The sequence below is a fragment of the Lutra lutra genome, chromosome 9 (assembly GCF_902655055.1).
Source record: "Lutra lutra chromosome 9, mLutLut1.2, whole genome shotgun sequence".
NCBI lineage: Eukaryota > Metazoa > Chordata > Mammalia > Carnivora > Mustelidae > Lutra > Lutra lutra.
Window position 1 is genome coordinate 26,529,273 of NC_062286.1, and position 20,581 is coordinate 26,549,853.

At 40.1% G+C, this 20,581-nt stretch overlaps 2 protein-coding genes across 3 annotated transcripts in view; both read left to right on the forward strand.

Annotated features, from left to right (window-relative positions):
* The first annotated feature begins 5,345 nt into the window (after positions 1 to 5,345).
* On the forward strand, positions 5,346 to 7,531 carry LOC125109784 (peptidyl-prolyl cis-trans isomerase FKBP3-like). The gene is made up of 2 exons (XM_047746933.1): positions 5,346 to 5,533; positions 6,921 to 7,531. Exons 1-2 carry the CDS (start codon positions 5,346 to 5,348, stop codon positions 7,315 to 7,317), a joined length of 585 nt encoding a protein of 194 aa, XP_047602889.1. The 3' UTR covers positions 7,318 to 7,531.
* Positions 7,532 to 12,850: 5,319 nt separating this feature from the next.
* The window catches only part of STRN (striatin), a 116,780-nt gene continuing 109,049 nt past the window's right edge, over positions 12,851 to 20,581 (forward strand). Inside the window, exon 1 of one of the 2 annotated variants that reach the window (XM_047744052.1) lies at positions 12,851 to 13,247. In XM_047744052.1, the coding sequence (XP_047600008.1) occupies positions 13,014 to 13,247 (234 nt within the window). In that variant the 5' untranslated portion in view covers positions 12,851 to 13,013. The remainder of the gene's footprint in view (positions 13,248 to 20,581) is intronic. The other variant, XM_047744053.1, reaches the window with a different exon arrangement.

Consider the following 20,581-nt stretch of genomic DNA (forward strand, 5'->3'; position numbering starts at 1 on the left):
TAGTACTAGAAGTCCTAGCCTCAGCAATCAGACCAAAAAAGGAAATTAAAGGCATCCAAATCAGCAAAGAAGAAGTCAAACTATCACTCTTCGCAGATGATATGATACTATATGTGGAAAACCCAAAAGACTCCACTCCAAAACTGCTAGAACTTGTACAGGAATTCAGTAAAGTGTCAGGATATAAAATCAATGCACATAAATCAGTTGCATTTCTCTACACCAACAACAAGACAGAAGAAAGAGAAATCAAGGAGTCAATCCCATTTACAATTGCACCCAAAACTATAAGATACCTAGGAATAAACCTAACCAAAGAGACTAAGAATCTATACACAGAAAACTATAAAGTACTCATGAAAGAAATTGAGGAAGACACAAAGAAATGGAAAAATGTTCCATGCTCCTGAATTGGAAGAATAAGTATTGTGAAAATGTCTATGCTACCTAAAGCAATCTACACATTTAATGCAATTCCTATCAAAGTACCATCCATTTTTTTCAAAGAAATGGAACAAATAATCCTAAAATTTATATGGAACCAGAAAAGACCTCGAATAGCCAAAGGAATATTGAAAAAGAAAGCCAAAGTTGGTGGCATCACAATTCCGGACTTCAAGCTCTATTACAAAGCTGTCATCATCAAGACAGCATGGTACTGGCACAAAAACAGACACATAGATCAATGGAACAGAATAGAGAGCCCAGAAATAGACCCTCAACTCTATGGTCAACTCATCTTCGACAAAGCAGGAAAGAATGTCCAATGGAAAAAAGACAGCCTCTTCAATAAATGGTGTTGGGAAAATTGGACAGCCACATGCAGAAAAATGAAATTGGATCATTTCCTTATACCACACACGAAAATAGACTCAAAATGGATGAAGGACCTCAATGTGAGAAAGGAATCCATCAAAATCCTTGAGGAGAACCCAGGCAGCAACCTCTTCGACCTCAGCCGCAGCAACATCTTCCTAGGAACATTGCCAAAGGCAAGGGAAGCAAGGCAAAAATGAACTATTGGGATTTTATCAAGATCAAAAGCTTTTGCACAGCAAAGGAAACAGTGAACAAAACCAAAAGACAACTGACAGAATGGGAGAAGATATTTGCAAATGACATATCAGATAAAGGGCTAGTGTCCAAAATCTATAAAGGACTTAGCAAACTCAATACCCAAAGAACAAATAATCCAATTAAGAAATGGGCAGAAGACATGAACAGACATTTCTGCAAAGAAGACATTCAGATGGCCAACAGACACATGAAAAAGTGCTCCATATCACTCGGCATCAGGGAAATACACAAATACACAAAACCACAATGAGATATCACCTCACACCAGTCAGAATGGCTAAAATTAACAAGTCAGGAAATGACAGATGCTGGCGAGGATGCGGAGAAAGGGGAACCCTCCTACACTGTTGGTGGGAATGCAAGCTGGTGCAACCATTCTGGAAAACAGCATGGAGGTTCCTCAAAATGTTGAAAATGGAGCTACCCTATGACCCAGCAATTGCACTGCTGGGTATTTACCCTAAAGATACAAACGTAGTGATCCGAAGGGGTACGTACACCCGAATGTTTATAGCAGCAATGTCTACAATAGCCAAACTATGGAAAGAACCTAGATGTCCATCAACAGACGAATGGATAAAGAAGAAGTGGTATATATACACAATGGAATACTATGCAGCCATCAAAAGAAATGAAATCTTGCCATTTGTGATGATGTGGATGGAACTAGAGGGTATCATGCTTAGCGAAATAAGTCAATTGGAGAAAGACAACTATCATATGATCTCCCTGATATGAGGGAGAGGAGATGCAAAGGGGGTTAAGGGGGTAGGAGAAGAGTAAATGAAACAAGATAGGATTGAGAGGGAGACAAACCATAAGTGACTCTTAATCTCACAAAACAAACTGAGGGTTGATGGGGGGAGGGGGGTTGGGGTGGGGTGGGTTTATGGACATTGGGGAGGGTATGTGCTATGGTGAGTGCTGTGAAGTGTGTAAACCTGGCGATTCACAGACCTGTACCCCTGGGGATAAAAATATATTATATGTTTATAAAAAATAAAATTAAAAAATAAATAAATAAAAAAGAATTAAACTAAAAAAAAAAAAAAACCACCAGATAATCATGTCAAAAAAGGAGCAGAAGATATGAACAGACACTTCTGCAATGAAGACATACAAATGGCCATCAGACACATCACTAGCCATCAGGGAGATTCAAATTAAAACCACATTGAGATACCACCTTACACCAGTTAGATTGGCGAAAATTAACAAGACAGGAAACAACATGTGTTGGAGAGGATATGGAGAAAGGGAACCCTCTTACACTGTTTGTGGGAATGCAAGTTGGTGCAGCCACTTTGGAGAACAGTGTGGAGATTCCTCAAGAAATTAAAAATAGAGCTTCCCTATGACCCTGCAATTGTACTACTGGATATTTACCCCAAAGATACAGATGTAGTGAAAAGAAGGGCCATCTGTACCCCAATGTTTATAGCAGCAATGGCCACGGTCGCCAAACTGTGGAAAGAACCAAGATGCCCTTCAATGGACAAATGGATAAGGAAGATGTGGTCCATATACACTATGGAGTATTATGCCTCCATCAGAAAGGATGAATACCCAACTTTTGTAGCAACATGGACAGGACTGGAAGAGATTATGCTGAGTGAAATAAGTCAAGCAGAGAAAGTCAATTATCATATGGTTTCACTTATTTGTGGAGCATAACAAATAGCATGGAGGACAAGGGGGAGGTGAAGAGGAGAAGGGAGTTGAGGGAAATTGGAAGAAGAGGTGAACCATGAGAGACTATGGACTCTGAAAAACAATCTGAGGGTTTTGAAGGGGCGGGGGGTGGGAGGTTGTGGGATCCATGTGGTGTGTATTGGAGAGGGTACGGATTGCATGGAGCCCTGGCTGTGGTGCAAAAATAATGAATACTGTTACACTGAAAAAATTAAAAATTAAAAAATTAAAAAATTATAATAATTAAAAAAAAATATACTAGTTAAAACAAGGAAGGTGACAGTACTACTCTACTCATTTTACCACCCAGTCTGTATGTGTGAGGTCAGGGCTGAGGGCTGGACAATTAGCTTCAGGTGCCACATACCAAGAGCAATAATAGACTGCTATGTGTCCAAGCCAGGGGATAAAGAGGTACTTAGAATAAAGAAGGGCAGGCAGCCTGGTCATTCCTCTTCAGATGGGTAGACCAGATAACTGATTGCACCAATAGGTCAATGTCTCAAGTGAGTGGTCTGCAATCAAATGTAAAATGAGAATTTCCCAAGAGAGCTGTTAAAAATGATTGCCTGATGATAGTGCATTCCTTGACGCTGGACAAGGAAAACTTGAATTCTTGTTTGTCAAAGAGTTGGTAGTAAGATAGTCTAATGCTGTCTCGTTCATTGGACATTTATGTATGAAACACCTATATGCCAGACACTGGGAATAAAATAATGAGCAGCCAAGCAAAGAATCTGCCATGATATATTTGCATCTTACCTGAGGAGAGATAAGAAATAGTCACAGGTTGTGATAAGTAGTTGGAGGGAATTTATGAAGTATGGTTTGATAAAGAATAGGCAGGGATTTCTTCCTTTTTTAAGTTTTTAAAAATATAATTAAGTAATCTCTACACCCCATGTGAAACTTGAGCTCAGAACCCCAAAATCAAGAGTCACATGCCCCTCTGACCAAACTAGCTAGGTGCGCCAAGGCAGGGATTTCTACATAAGATAGGTCTACAGACTCCCATCTGCTCTTCACACCTGAAATGTGACTACCCACCACTGATGGTCTCAGAGGTTCCTCAAACTCAATTAATTTAAAATTGGATTCTTCACCTCTATATTTTATTTTATTTTTTTAAAGATTTTATTTATTTGACAGAGATCACAAGTAGGCAGAGAGGCAGGCAGAGAGAGGCGGGGAGGCAGGCTCCCTGATGAGCAGAGAGCCCAATGCGAGACTCAATCCCAGGACCCTGGGATCATGACCTGAGCCAAAGGCAGAGGCTTAACCCACTGAGCCGCCCAGGCATCCCCCTTCACCTCTTTATCTACAAACTAACTTTTCAACACTCATGATCTCCCAAGAAATCTCACAATTTTATCCTGTTGTGTAAGACATAAATCTTGGTGTCTTGGTATCCTGCTTGACACTTCCCACCTCAGTGTGCTTAGTTCATCAACAAGTTTCCTAAATATCTTGTCAGATCCCTCCAAGTCTTTATTGCCATCATCACCATCCTAGTCCAGATCACCACATCTGGTTGCACTGCAGCAAAGTGGTGGGTGTGGACTGCAGGGTCAGTTTTCCTGCGTTGGAATCTGGCTCCATTATCTACAAGCTGTGTAACCTTGGGGAAGTCACCCTTCCTCTCTGTGCCTCAGTTTCCACATCTGTGAAATGAAAATAACAATACCTATTTTATAGAGTAGCTGTGGATAAAATAAACTGATATTTGCAAACGACCTTCCAATAGTGCCTGGCCCTTAAAAAACAATTTAGAAATGTCAGTTAATATTGTGTTTTCCACACAGAAACTGAGATGATCTTCATAAATTTGAATCTGATACCTTGCTGGAAACTCTCTATTTGCTTACCTTAGCAAAAAGACCCAGTTCCTTAAGGTGGCCTGTGAGGCCTTACATGATCTGGCCCGTGCCTACTTCACCTCCTCGTGCAGGTCCAATGACCATATGTAGTGTCCCTTCCTGTCATATGAAAATAATGTTAGGAGAGCCTGGGTGGCTCAGTCAGTTAAGTGTTCCACTCTTGATTTTGGCTCAGATCCTGATCTCAGGATTGTGGGATAGAGACCTGCTTTGAGCCCCACATCAGGCTCCATGCTCAGCATAGAGTCTGCTTGTCTTTCTCCCTCTGTTCCTCTCCCTGGTCATTCTCTCTCTCAAACAAATAAATAAAATCCTTTAACAACAACAAAAAAAAGAATGTTAGTACTTACCTCCAAAATGCATTTTTTTAAGCATTTATTAAATGCTCAATAAGTACTAGGTACAAAAATAATAACTGTTATTATTTCTTTCAAATGCACTATGGACTTTTCTTCTGCAGGTGTTTGAATTTTGCTTAAAAAGCTCCATTTCACCTTCTGCTAACTAATTTATCCTCTTCATGTTTTAAGCTGGTGCATTCTCATAAAAATGTTGCAGCGTTAATTTGGTTATTGCCATATCCTAAAGATGGTATTATTTGAATTATTTAAATGATATTTTTCTCCTGTAAAAAACAATGTGTGTATTGGTCCTTTAAGCCTGAATATAATCAGCTTACGGGTTATAATGTTACACATTATGATTTCATGTCAAAGTGTGTATGAGCTGGGTCAGACCACTCCTCCTCTTGTTACTTCATGTCCTGCAGCTGGGGGGAAATCTGGGAAAGGAGATAACGTAGATAATGGTAGAATTTTCCATTACAGAGAACAACAGCAAGTGCTAAAATTAATGTGTACTGAACAACAGTATCATACTGAGGACCTGTAGGGAAGAGGGAGAGATATACTACATGCAAAACACATCAGATCTTGTTTGGAAAAAGTTAAGAAAATAAGGGGTCTCCAAAACCTAAAACAAAAATGTATTGAACCTCTTTAACCTCATTCATCTTTCTTTTTTCGTTTTTCTGGCACAATGCCCAGATTTTTCCCTGTCACATCTGAAAAAAAAAAATGTACCACGTTTGAATTCTTTTGAGAACTGACTTAGTTTATATTTCAGGGCAATCAGCTAGGAGTTTTGGGAGGGGGGAGATGCTGTTCTAAGCAATTCAAGTTTACATGAAGACTGGATGTCTTCTTCTGAGCAAAGGCTCCACCTAGAAACCAGTTCATCTCTCTTGCATGCTTGGCAGGAAAAGCGAACTTATAAGAATGTTCTCTCCCTACAACGGTTATTTTTATGCAAAGAAGATACATGAATTGTTTGAAATTCCATTTCTGCCTTAGAAATGGGGGCACCATTGTTATTAAAGAAAAGATTGGGGGAACTCAAGAACCTGTAGAGGAGAGCTTCCATTCACTGGAAATGTTAAAAGAGAAAAGGGTAGAGAGGAAAAGGATGGAGTTGATGGGGAGAAAGAAAAAGCATGTGTTCAAAAACCCACTGATTGTCACTTAGAGAAATAGAGCCTTAAGTTGGTCACCATCAATATTCTAAAGGAAGTCTTGCTACAGCTTGCCTAGCTGTATTATCATTTTAGTCTCCTGCAGTGTTAGCTATATAGATAGTGAAGGCAATCCTGATTTTAGATTTTAAGTATCTCTTCCTCCACGTATCAGTCACTACAAAATTAAAATTAATTTTAATTTTAAAATGAACTCTTATCTAGTAGTTGATTTGATGAAAATGTGTTAAATAAAAGGAAATTGCATTTTGTTTGTTTGTTTATTTAAGGTCTTACTTGTTTATTTGTCAGAGTCCCATGTGGGACTCCATCCCAGGACCCTCGGATCATGATCTGAGCCAAAGGCAGATGCTAAGGGACTGAGCCATCCCAGCGTCCCAGAAACTTCATTTTAAAATGAAAATTAGGCAACTCTCTAATTTCAACCACACTCTTCCAAAAGTAAATAATAGTAATAATAATAAATAATAATAGAGGCGATTTTTCCATCCCATCATGCGACTGTGATTTGATTTAATTCTCGGACTCCAAGAACATTTTCAAATAATGGAATTCTTTCACTTCTCAATTTGTTACTGGCTGTTTTCCCAACCACACTTCAAATCTAGGAAGGAAGTTTGGAGGCTGAGGAAAGGTAGAAGCAGGGGAGGCAGCAAGAAGTGAAGGCAATCAGGGGGTAGGCAGAGAGTACAGAGGCTGGTAAACAGTGAGTTATTACATATATCTGTATGAATATCTGTAAGAATATCTCTTCAAACCAAGTCTGAAGAGACTGTGGATGAGGGTCCACCAAAATATATAAAATCTGTTCTTAAAAAAGGAGATAAAACCAACTTTCCCAAAAAGGGTGATGTTGTTCACTGCTGGTATACAGGAACACTACAGGATGGGACTGTTTTTGATACTAATATTCAAACGAGTTCAAAGAAGAAGAAAAATGCCAAGCCTTTAAGTTTTAAGGTCGGAATAGGCAAAGTCATCAGAGGATGGGATGAAGCACTCTTAACTATGAGTAAAGGAGAAAAAACTCGACTAGAGATTGAACCAGAATGGGCTTATGGAAAGAAAGGACAGCCTGATGCCAAAATTCCACCAAATGCAAAACTCATTTTTGAAGTAGCATTAGTGGATATTGACTGAAATAGCCAGCAATGCTTCAGATATAATGACATCAGCAACAATAAAACATTGCCTTGAAGAAACTTATGTAACTAATTAGAGCTGGTTACTATTGTAAGGGAAGAGTCAACTGGAAAATTCAAGAGCTCAGATATTGTTTACCCAATCCCCAACTTTTAATATATGTAATCCATTATAATTCCCTAAAGTTCGAAATATTTTACTACAGCTATGTTAAATACTGGTTAAGGAGAAATGACTTTCTCTTTATGCCAGCAGAGGCCTAGCTCCACTTAGGCCTTCCACTGTCTGTTCTCTGCCCAGAATTCTGAAAAGAGCTATGAAGTTCAATTTGAAGACTTTTCTTGGAGCAGTTAAAAAGTCAAAGACCCCAATCACTGGTCATTGGAAAAGTTTTTTTTTTTTTTTTTCAATTAAAAAAATTTTTAAAGTAAACTCTACACCCTACCTGGGGCTAGAACTCAAGACTCCCGAGATCACGAGTCTGAAGAGTCACATGTTCTACCACTGAGCCAGCCAGGGAACCCGGGACAGGGGTTTTGTTTTGTTTATTTTATTTATTTATTTATTTTTATTTTTATTTATTTATTTATTTAATATTTTATTTTTTATTTATTTGAGAGAGAGAGAGAGAGAGACAGTGAGAGAGAGCATGAGCGAGGAGAAGGTCAGAGGGAGAAGCAGACTCCCCGTGGAGCTGGGAGCCTGATGCCGGACTCAATCCCCGGACTCCAGGATCATGACCTGAGCTGAAGGCAGTCGCTTAACCAATTGAGCCACCCAGGCGCCCTATTTATTCATTTTTAAAGATTTTATTATTAATTTGACAGAGATACAACAAGAGTAGGAATATGAGCAGAGGAACTGGGAGAGGGAGAAGCAGGCTTCCCGCCAAGCAGGGAGCCTGATGCGGGGCTGGATCCCAGGACCCCGGGATCATGACCCGAGCAGAAGGCAGATGCCCAATGACTGAGCCACCCAGGCACCCCTGTTTTGTTTTGTTTAAAGAGCCACTCATTTTAATGAAAAATATTTAAAAAAAAAAGAGAGAGAGAGAGAGAGAAAGCGGATGACTTGTTATTTTGTGGAACTATAATCCCCATTCCACAAAACACACCCAGAGAAGCCAAAAAAGAGCAAACACTCAAATTATCTAAATAACCGTTTAGCCTTTCACTATTTTTCACTTTAAACTGGTTATACTGACACATAAAACATTTAGGGGCGCCTGGGTGGCTCAGTGGGTTAAGCTGCTGCCTTCGGCTCAGGTCGTGATCTCAGGGTCCTGGGATCGAGTCCCGCATCGGGCTCTCTGCTCAGCAGGGAGCCTGCTTCCCTCTCTCTCTCTCTCTGCCTGCCTCTCTGTCTACTTGTGATCTCTCTCTGTCAAATAAATAAATAAAATCTTTAAAAAAAAAACATTTAGACAGCTGCTCTCTGTGCTTGGAAAGGAAACTTTATTTTTTGTGTCACAGGTTTTATTAATTATAAAATGAAATGATCAGGAAATCAGCAACACCTTAAAGTCTGAAGCTTAATGGCAAGGCATAGACATTAATTTTTTAAATATTATTTTAACTATGCTGAATTAAAGTTCTAAACAGGGGATGGGGATGAGAAAGAAAAAAGAACAATTATTGAGCCCCCAATATTTATGATTCTTCTGTGTTATTCAGTTAGTCTTGTGAACTCTGTTACAATAATAGCTATCATTATTTTGTTTATGCTATATGTCATGCACTATGCTAAGGGACTTAACATTTTTCCCTCATCTGATTTTTTTTTTTAAGATTTTATTTATTTGAAAGAGAGAACACACACACACACACACACACACACACACACAGGCGCACGCGCAGTGGGGGAAGGGTAGAGGGAGAAGCAGACTCCTCATTGAGGAGGGAGCCTGATGGTGGGGTCTAGATCCCACGACCCAAGGATCATGACCTGAGCCAAAGGCAGATGCTTAACTGACTGAGCCACATCTCTCATCTAATCTTCATGGTAACTTTATTAAGTAAATATTGTTCTTATAGTAAAAATGACAGAATTATGACTAAAAAATGTTAAACTGTCTGTCCAAGATTCCTAGATTTGGATAATTGTAGAGTGAGGAATAAAATTGAGGCTCTTCTTTCTCAAGATTGCTATGGCTATTTGGGGTCTTTTATTGTTCTATACAAATTTTAGGATTGTTTGTTCTATTTCTGTGAAAAGTGCCTCTAGAATTTTGATAGCAATTGCATTGAATCTGTGGATTGCTTTGGGTAGTATGGACATTTAACAATATCAATTCTTCCAATCCCTAAGCATGGAATAGCCTTCCATTTATTTATGTCTTCTTCAGTTTCTTAACATCTGGTATTTTTCAGTATACAGGTCTTTCACCTCATTGGTCAAATTTATTCCTAGGTATTTTATTCTTTTTGATGCAATTGTAACTGGGATTGTTTTAATTATTTCTCTTTCTGATAGTTCATAATTAGCATGTACAAATGGAACATATTTTTGCATATTGATTTTGTATCCTGAAACTTTACTGGATTCATTTATTAGTTCTAATTTTTTTTTATGGAGTATTTGGGGTTTTCTATATATATAATGTCATGAAGTCTGCAAATAATGAGAGTTTTACCTCTTCCTTTCCGATTTGGATGCCTTTTATATCTCTTTCTTGCCTAAAGGTTCTGTTTAGGATTTCCAGTACTATGTTGAATAAAACTGGTGAGAGTAGGCCTCCATGTCTTTCTCCTCATCTTACAGGAAAAGCTTTCAGTTTTTCACCATTAAGTATAATGTTAGCTGTTGTCATATCGTAGATGGCCTTTATTATGTTGAGGTGCATTCCCTCTATATCCGCCTTGTTGAGTGTTGTTGTTTTTTTAATGATACATGGATGTTGAATTTTGTCAAATTTTGTCAACATGGTGTATCACATTTATTGATTTACAGTGTTGAACTACTCTTGCATCCCTGGAATAAATTTCACATAACCATGGTGTGTGATCCTTTTAATGTATTGTTAAATTAGGTTTGCTAATATTTTGTCAATGATTTTTGCATCTGTGTTCATCAGGGATATTGACCTATAATTTTTTTTTGGCTAACTTATCTGGTTTTGGTATCAGGATAATGCTAGTCCCATAAAATGAGTTTGGAAAATTTCCCTCCTCTTCTATTTTTTGGAAGAGTTTGAGAGGAATTGGTAATGTTTCTTTTCAATCTTTCTTTGAATGTTTGATAGATATCACCAGTGAAGCCATCTAGTCCTGGATTTTTGTTTGTTGGGATGTTTTTGATTACTGTTTCTCCTTACTAGTAATCAGTCCATTCAGATTTTGGGTTTCTTCATGATTCAGTCTTGATACGTTGTACGTTTCTAGGAATTTAACCATTTTTTCTAGGCTGTGCAATTTGTTAATGTATAATTGTTTATAGTAGTCTCTTATGATCCTTTGTACTTCTGTGATAACAGTTATAGTATCTCCTCTTTCATTTCTGATTTTATTTGAGTCCTCTTTCTTTCTTGGTCATCTAGGTAAATGACTTACAGGTTCTTAAATAGCTATCATTAAATTTCACTATGTTTTATAGTGTGTTATGAATTTATTTCAGGGAATTGTTAGACATGTCTCTATTAGAGAGAGAGGAAAAAAAAAAAGAAAAACCTTTTAACATTCACAACTTGTAGGAGTTCTTAAATCTTCTGGATGAAAAAATATGCCATTGTGGAATTATCTTCCTTTTGGTATTCTGGTAGTTCTGATAAGTAAGAAAGGAAGCAACGTGTTAATGGAAAGATCAATGAACTAGCAGTCAGGGATTCTGGTTTCTAGCTTTGGCTGTGCCATTTACTCAAAGCCTCATTGTGGACAAGTCTCAACTGCTTTGCACTTAAGTTTCTTGAGCTGTAAAATGAGAGGACTGGGCAATGTCTCAAAGGACACTTACAGCCAAACTAATTTATGACACAAGGAATTTGGCCAAGCCTGGATCAAACTTTTATTATAATAAAGAATGAATTCATGAAGCAGAAACATTCAATAAGTGAGAAAAGAGAGCTTGCCATCTTTATTTGCAACCAGGACAGATACAGTGTGTTTCCTGTCCTTTCCACAAGTAGCCATGGGAAGGGAGGGGTTAGTGGGGGAAGGATAGGAACAGGATGTCCTTCCCTGGCATGTCAATAACCAGCCTAAATCTTTAAATTTTTTTCACGACCATCACATCTGATCTTCCAGAAGTCCATCCCACAAAAGAATTACTAATAACTTGTTATGAGGACAAGATAAGTGCTTCATTTCACTTTCATTTGTTAATTTTTTTCAGGTGCCTTCCTTTCATTATTGTTGTACTGTGAATTTATAGTGGCATAATTTCAGAGACTTTGAAGGATAATATTTACGAGAAACCCTTGAAAGGACTTCGGTGTCTTTGGTAGGCTAATATTGCTGTGGGTTTGCAGGTGAACCGCGACAGCAACTGGAACTGGGACAGGGGGAAAGGGAGAAGTACCTGGATACCTAAGACTTCTGCGGAAGAGAAAGGGACTTTGTTCTTTCAGGTGGTGTTGATTTAAGGCGCTGTGAGAATTGATTATATACTTGCCAATCTCCCTTTGAGGACAGGAACTGTGTCATTTATCTTTATATCCCCAGCGACAGAAATAACTGACAATCAAATATTTGTTGAGTGGAACTGAGTAAAAACTACGCGGGAAGAGGTACGAAAAGGGAGACCGAAATAGCAGTCTTGGATATCTGAAAGTTCACAGGATTTGGATCTTCTGCAAGACTGACTGCAAGAGAAAGGGACTTGAGGCGTAGCAGGGTTTCAGAAGAGGTGCCAACAACCCAGAATTTAGAAGCCGAAAGGGGATTAGTCTAGGAGAGGTGATCAGAGCTCCTTATTAGTGAAAACTGATCAGGCAACAGGTTTGAACCCCCAAGAGAAAAAGAAAGGGAGGAGCGACAGCGATAAGCAGATTGCCAAAACTGAGGGGTGCCTGTGGCCAGAGAAACACTGAAGTTGGAGCCAAAGGGAAAGGGTTGAATTCCAACCAGCTGGAGGATCCAGGTCCAGGAGCCTAACCGCCGAACTTCGGTTTGAGCTCGCTTCTTAACAGAGCTACCAGGAAGCCCTCAAAGATGTGCAGCTCGGGCTGCTATCTTGGCGCGACAACTTCCGTGTGTGTGTGTGTGTGTGTGTGTGTGTGTGTGTGTGTGCGCGCGCGCGCGTGTGTGTGTTTGTGTGCAACAGGGCGCGCCGCCCGAGAACTTCCGTGTGCGAGAGGGACTGGCGCACAGCCAGCCTGCGCCCGCCGGGCGGGTGAGGAAACCCGCGCTCCCGGCCCAGCCGGCCCCCACCGCCGCGGGCAAGGGCGGGCCGGGGCGGGCGAGGGGGCGGACCTGCGGCCGCGCCTTAGCTGCTGGCAGCCCCACAGGCCGCCGCGGCCGCGCTTGTCGTCGCCACGCCCCGCGACTACATTTCCCAGCAAGCCGCGGGGCGCCCGCGCGCCGCAGTTGACCCATTTCCCGGCCCGTCCCGGGCTCGGCCGGCCCCCGCGCCCAGGCGGCTGTTCCCTGCTGACTGGGGTGTGGGCGGGGAGCGGCGGAGGCAGGAGGAGGCGCTGCTGGCCGCCGCCGTTGCCTCCGCTGCTGGGCGCCTGGGCAGCTCCCGGGGTTTCTGCGGCCGCCATGGACGAGCAGGCGGGTCCCGGTGTCTTCTTCAGCAACAACCACCCGGGCGCCGGCGGTGCCAAGGGTCTCGGGCCTCTGGCGGAGGCTGCCGCGGCCGGCGACGGGGCGGCTGCGGCGGGGGCGGCGCGAGCCCAATACAGCCTCCCTGGGATCCTGCACTTCCTGCAGCATGAGTGGGCCCGCTTCGAGGTTGAGAGAGCCCAGTGGGAGGTAGAGCGGGCGGAGCTGCAGGTAAAGACCCTCCCGGCCGGGCCCTCTTCATCCCGCCTCTTCGGTCCCTTCCGCCCCGCCCAGGACCCTTCCTCCTCCCCACCCTTCAACCCCCCCCTCGTCCCCTCCCCCTTTGCTCTGCCCATCCCATCCAGAACCGCGTCCCTTTACCCCCTTCACCTTTGCCTTTCGCTGACCCCACTTCCTTGACCCGGGTTCCCACTCCCGCCCTTGAAGCGTTGTTTACCCTCCCCTCTCCTTTTCGTCTGCTCCTTCCCACTCTTAACTCAGTCTCTTTTCAACTCTTTTGCCGTCCCACATTTTAGGTCGTCCCTTTCAGTTTACTAATAGGGCTGACAGTAGTTGTGAGAGACGTCGAGCAAATCATCCTCTGCCTTAGTAACATCGTAGGTGTCTAGAGATGTTCCCTGCGAAAGGTATTGGCTCCTCTCTCTGAAAGGAAGATGATTAAGAAAGAAGTTGTGTCCGTGGGGCCTTGACTTTAGGCGAGAAGCCGATGTTGAGCGAAAGTATTATTAGGAATATGAGCTCCTTTTTGATATATGTAAATGCTTTTTTCTCTTTCCTCTTCCTTACCCCCTCCCGCGTTTCTTTTAGGTATTTCAGATTCATGGACTTTGAATGAAGGACCTAGATGATCACAGTCAGGTGATGGTTCAGAGATGGTTTCCTGTTCTCAGAATCTGAAACTTCCCAAGGGTTAATTTTATGTCCAGTGTTTTGTGAGGTTGATTTGTACTTTGAAAGGAACTAAAAGGGACTTTAAAGTTGGTTACATTTCCTTGCATAATCTGCGAGATAAAGTATATCCAGGAAGGAGCTGTTGTGGGCTCTTAGAAGAAAGTGAGGCTGATCCTTTACTAGCCATTCTGGATTGCTAAGTAGGTTTCAGTGGCTGTTCTTAAAACTTCAAGGCACATACCAGTTCACTGGGAACTGAGTCGCTGTGCCTTTCTGTTTTACTGGCTAATCCTGTATGCTCATGAAATCTGAGTATAGTTTTGGTTGGTAAAACACTTGAAGTTAAAATGCTACTCAGTGTGTCACTTTTTTTGGTAACATGTATTTTCTTTGGCACTTAAAAAAAAGAAGAGGAGAAATCTGTTAACTAGAATCATGTGCTGGAACAGGGTGCTTTGGCATAGTGGAAGTGGCTGTGGAAAGAGGGAGTAGACAGCCTTCTAGTACCGCCTGTGCTTGCTGCTAGCTCTGACCTTGAGCAAATCCTTTCGCCTCTCTGAACTTCATTTTCATCTTTTATTATTCAGTACATTTATTGAGTGCCAGCTGTGTGCCGTCAGGCCCTGGCATTAACAAAACCAACAGCAACTCTGCCCTCATAGAGCTTACATTTTAGTCGGCAAACAGCAGATGCAAGTATATAATATACTGGACCATAGTGGCAACTTGGGTGAGAAAAATAAGTCAGATACAGGAATAGAGTGTGATAGGGGCAGCTATTTTATTTTAGATGTGGTGTTTGAGGAAGGCCTCTGGGACGAGTTCAATGAAGCCAGGCATGACCCATAGTTATTAAAATTTTTTCTCCCTCTCTATTTCTACAGTTGTATGTTTATATTCTGTGGCAACTTTTTTTATTCCTACTGTCATGTACCTCAGTATCTAGTATATAGATATTTGTAATTTTTTTCAAAATAAATCTGACCGTATCTGTATAAATAGCAAGCATACTTAAATGCTTCATTCAGATTTGTTAGTAATTCACTTTATTAGCACTGCATTCTGTAAGTGAGCTTGTGGATTTCAGACTTCAAGGAAGTGTGAAAGGCAGGCTTTAACTTTAAGGCTGTTCAGGTGTGGAGAGTGATTTTTGTATGTGACTGCTTATATTTTAATTTCCAGTTTAGGGAAGGTGAGTCACACTAGTTGGGTCAAAAAACAGACGAGCTAATAATTTTTCCCTTGTTACTTGTGGAGGTTTGGGAACTTCCAACTCATTTCATCTCTTGTCGGATCTCCCAGTATTCCCCCTCCACTCCTCCATTTCAACTTCTAGTTTACCTGTAATTAATTGTAGTCACTCTTCATTTTTACACACAAACACATGCGTGTGTGCTTTTGAATCATTTCATCAACATCATTAAATTTGAACATATCCCTTCATTTTTCTTTTGCTGTTGGAATTTTTCTAGAAAGATGATAGGAAGTAAGAGTTGAAAGAATGACGATGAAATTTGGATCAGTTGGCATCCCCCTTTTGATTTTTGAATCACTTCTCAGTCATTAACACCGAAGTCAACAAAAATACCTTTAAGATTAAGTCTAATTTGCCCCTTCAGGAACCTGTCAGTCCTGCTCTTTCAGGTTGCCAGGGCAGAGTTGTGCAAGGCAATCCAAGCTCTCATCTACCTGGCTTGCCTTTCTATTTCCTCCCTTCTTCAGGTCTTGGGAATAAGGTACCAGCTACATTGTGCTGCAAACTTGTCATCCCCCCCTCCCCTCCTTGCCCATCTTGGTTTAAGTAGAATTCTCTTTATTTTTGATAATCTCCCTCTCTCCCACCTCATTACCAGTATTCGGATGAGAATAGGTAATTCATGGGAAAAGAATGGTTTGGATTATTACTGAGCTTTACATCTATGAAAGGAAGTGGAGTTGGAATACTAATCATAACATTTGAGAGAATTTTCTATATGTGAGATTTTGAGCTAGATGACCTCAAAAGAACATGCAGTCTACTTGGAGTGATAGTATAAGCAAGATGCAGAAAAATCAGTATTTATCACATTGAGGGCTTAAATTTTCTTAGAATAGTGTAAAAGAGAAGAGCTAGCAGTGAATGGGGAGAATAGCAGTAAGAAAGAACTTCATGAGGTAGTGAGAACCTATTTCAAATTTATTGACTTAACAGAAAGCAAGCACGTAAATAAAAACTAAAATTTATTGGCCCTAGATTTTGGGATGTGTGTGTAGTAGGGGAGGCTCAGCTGTTCACCTGCAAATGTGAAAAAAGTGGAAAAAAAACTGAAAAAATTGTGAAAAAAGTGATATGATTGAGTAGCTTAGGGCATGTGGTATAGAGACTGTATACTGGAGTGTTTCTTTTATTTTTTTTAAATTATTATTTATTTGTTTGACAGAGATCACAAGTAGGCAGAGAGGCAGGCAGAGAAAGAGAGAGAGAGGAGGAAGCAGGCTCCCTGCTGAGCAGAGAGTCCGATGTGGGGCTCGATCCCAGGACTCTAGGATCATGACCTAAGCCAAAGGCAGAGGCTTAACCCACTGAGCCATGCAGGTGCCCCAACTGGAGTGTTTATTAATCTGGATTTTGGCATTATTGATTTATATCTTCATTCAACAAATGTTTATCTGTCACCCGCTTTACGCTAGCTCCTATTATAGGCCCTGGAGAAAGAAGAATGATTAAAATAGATCATTCCTTCATGAAGCTTAAATTCTGGAGAAAGACAGACATACATACCTATACATAAAATGTTAGAAGGTAGCAGGCACCATGATAACGTGTTATAAGTGGGATATGAAATGATTGAGAGGGTGAAGTGCGGAAGAAAGGCTTAACTGGTGAGATGTCATTTGAGCAAGACTTGAAAAGGTGAAAGTAAGGAAAGAGTGTTCTAGGCTTAGAGAACGGTGCTGGGGTGGGGGCAAGAATGCTTGGAATGTTTGAGGAATAATGAGGCACATGTGGCTAGAGTGGAGGAGAAGAATAGAAGAAATGTCAGAGGTACTGGGTCTTGCCCATTGTAAGGATCTTAGGTTTTACCTCTGCAGGATGGGCAACTATTGAAATGTTTCAAGCAAAGGAACAGCACCATCTTTAAAAGGAACCTTTTGCAAGGCTTTAGAATACACTTAGAGGGGAAGACAAGAGTAAAAGAGTCAGGGAGCCTAGGTTGGGGGCTATTTTAATAACCCGGGCTAGAGGGCGCCTGGGTGGCTCAGTGGGTTAAGCCGCTGCCTTCGGCTCAGGTCATGATCTCAGGGTCCTGGGATCGAGTCCCACATCGGGCTCTCTGCTCAGCAAGAAGCCTGCTTCCTTCTCTCTCTCTCTCTGCCTGCCTCTCCGTCTACTTGTGATCTCTCTCTGTCAAATAAATAAATAAAATCTTAAAAAAAAAAAAATAAAAAAAAAAATAACCCGGGCTAGAAATGAACTTAGGTGGTAGTGATGAGGTAGGTGAATATATATTTTGATACATATTCAAAGTATCAAAATGGATTCTGAACACATTTTTGAGGGTAGAAAAAATAGGATGTGCTGAAGAATAGAATGTGAGGAAAAGAGGAGTCATGTACGAATCAATTATTTTGACCGAGTAGCTTCATAGGACTGTTGAGATTTACTGAGCATTTAGATGACTACAGCACTTAAAATGACAGTTTATTTTGTGTTACAACTATTATTTACAATTATATACATGTGAGAGACAACATGGCATAAACCTGCTTTAAATCTTTTCTCTAAGACTTACTACTCTATGGCAAACATGGCAAACAAATTCTGACCTTTGAGAATCTTAGTTTTCTGAGGTATAAGGTGAGAATAATAAGCTACCTTGTGAGGGTTAAATGAGATGTTTTAAAATACCTCACAAAGGCTGGCACATAACACAAAGTAAACGCTGAATGAATAAAAGGTAGCAAATACTTGATGTTAAATTTTCAGTCTTTTTTATGTCCTTGTCTCCAAAGAAAAGCATCGTCTTTAGTTGTGAACTCTTTTAAGGCTAGAGCATGTAAGTACCATCCTGGACCAGCTAGTCTAATATTCCAGGTGTGATGGTGGCGCTAAGGGACATTTCATAGGAGTGAATCGTTGCCTTCACTGTCAGCCTTACAACACTGATTATATACTTCGCGTATATTTGCTTTCCTTATAACTCAGTGTGGGTCTGTTATCTTGGAATTTGTGTAAATTTTTCTGAGTGTGTTTATCTTAACCTTGCATGATGTCTTGGGTAACGAATCATATACATTTACTAACCACTCTATACAACTAATCTTTGGTTTTATTCGGGTCTTTAAAAACCATTTCCTTTGAACTTGGAGCAGGTGAACCCCATTGTAGTATGGTATAATTTTGTAAACAGGATCATTTTTCACTCTATTTATAGCCTTGATAATTTTATAACCTTTAATTATATTTTAGAAAGATTGTAGAGGTTTTACTCTTTTAAAAACATATACTACTGTTTGTCACTTTAGTTCAATATTTCTCAGCTTCACCTCAATCTGAGAATAATCTGGGGGAACTTCTAAAAGTATTCATTCCCTGGACTCTACCTCAGACCCATTAAATCAGAATCTTAGGATTTAGGGTTGCTGGTATTAGTATTTTTTTGAGCTCCCGTTAGTTGTTATATGTGACAAGGATTGAGAACCACTGCTTAAGTTGTTCGTTTCTGATTTTACATGTATAGTTTGATGATTTTCACAAATGTGTTAGTATTCCAGATATGGATGGCTTTTTATAGAATTTGAAATATAATTTCTATTATTCTTTCTGATGATAGCTAGCATTTTATTTTTAGCCAGTAGAATATTTTAATTTGATTCACCTCCCTCTGACTGAGAGATAATTTTGAGCTGGAATGAACTTTGGAGAAAACCAGCTGCAACTTTCTTTTGCAGGTAAAGTGAAGCTCACAGAGCGGTTGAATGACCGAGAATAAAATAGGCTTTATACAAGCTGTCCCTTAAATCTCCAGATACCTTTACAGTTTTTTTTAAGTCCTTTCAAATACATTATTTTACTTGGTCCTTAGAACTTTCTGAGATAATCAGTCACACTAATGCTTATCATTTTCCTATTTAAAACAATAGACATGGAGATTTTACTCTGTTTTACTGTTTTCTAGCTTATTTTATTGGCTACATTTAATACTGTGTCTTGACTTTGGTGTTCTATAGTTTTATTATGATGTATCGGGGTATAGATTTCTTTTTGTATGTGACTTTGTTAGGCTCCTTGAAAAATCTGCAAAATCTACCATCATTATCTCTTTAGATTTCTATTCTATCCAGTTAGCTTTTCTTTTGGATCTCTGATTACATGTACCTTAGACCTTCTTTATCTATTTATTCTTATTTATCTTCCTATCCATTAATTTTCTCTTCAGTTGAATCTAATCTTTTAAAGCCATCCAATGAGTTTGTAATTTTGATTATTATTGAAGTTCAGTTTGGTTCCTTTTTGAATCTGCTGGATCTTTTCTTAATAGTTTCCTGCTCCGTGAAGATATTTTCAGGTTGTTTTTTACTCCTTTTTTTTTTTTTTTTTAAAGATTTTATTTATTTATTTATTTTAGAGAGAGTATTATGTGGGTGGGGTGGAAGGGGGGTGGCAGGAGAGGGGCAGAGGGAGACAGAGAGGAAAGGATCTCAAGCAGACACTGTGCTGAGCGTGGAGTCAGGCATGGGACTAGATCTCAGGACTAGTCCCTGAGATCATGACCTGAGATGAAACCCAGAGTTAGACACTTAACTGACTGAGCCACCCAGGTGCCCCAAGTCCTCTTTTGTTCTTTAAACGTAGTAAGTATAGTTACTTCATAGTTGGTATCTCTGTACTTCCTATATGTGAAGTCTTAGAGGTACCTTTTTTGTGATTTCTTGTTTTTTCTGGTTCTTGTTCATGATGACTTGTTTCTTTGTATGGATAGTTACCTTTGTGTAACTGCTCACTGTCTTGAAGATGTTTAAGGCTAAACTGAGGTCTCGAGTAAAGGTGTCATTTTCAGAAGTTCTTTGCATTTGCTTCTGGTAGGTTTGGAGGCATACAGAACCATTTAAAAGAAATTAAACCATTTAAAATAAATCCAGAACCATTTAAAATAAATTCATTGCTTGAATTTGGACCATGCTGCTTATGCAAATTTTGGTTGCAAATACATTTGAGGGCCATTGTACTTCACCTTGGCCTTGAAGGAAGGTATAAGCCCCTTAGGTCTTAGCTAAATGTGGGACACATCACCTGTTAGACTTTTCACTCTGGGTGGTCCTGGTCTTTGATATTTGCCGTTTGGGTCCTGTAAGGCTGTCCAAACTAAGGTTCAGGTTTGTTCTGATTGGCTAGTACCCAAAGGGCAAAGTGGCACTTGTTCTCTTACCTCACTCAGTATTCATTTTCCCTTCAATTTTGGCCAAATAATTCCTTACGTCTTATCAGCTTTGTCGTTTAGATGAGTGTGAAAATATTTTGTCCAGAATTTTTAGCTGTTTTTAATAGAAGAGTTAATTCAGGACATTATTACTGGAAACTGAATTATCTTCCTTTCAAAAACTGATAAATACGAATGGCCCAGTAATTATCTGGGGAGATATATCATTGATAATATTTTTAAGTAAGAGAT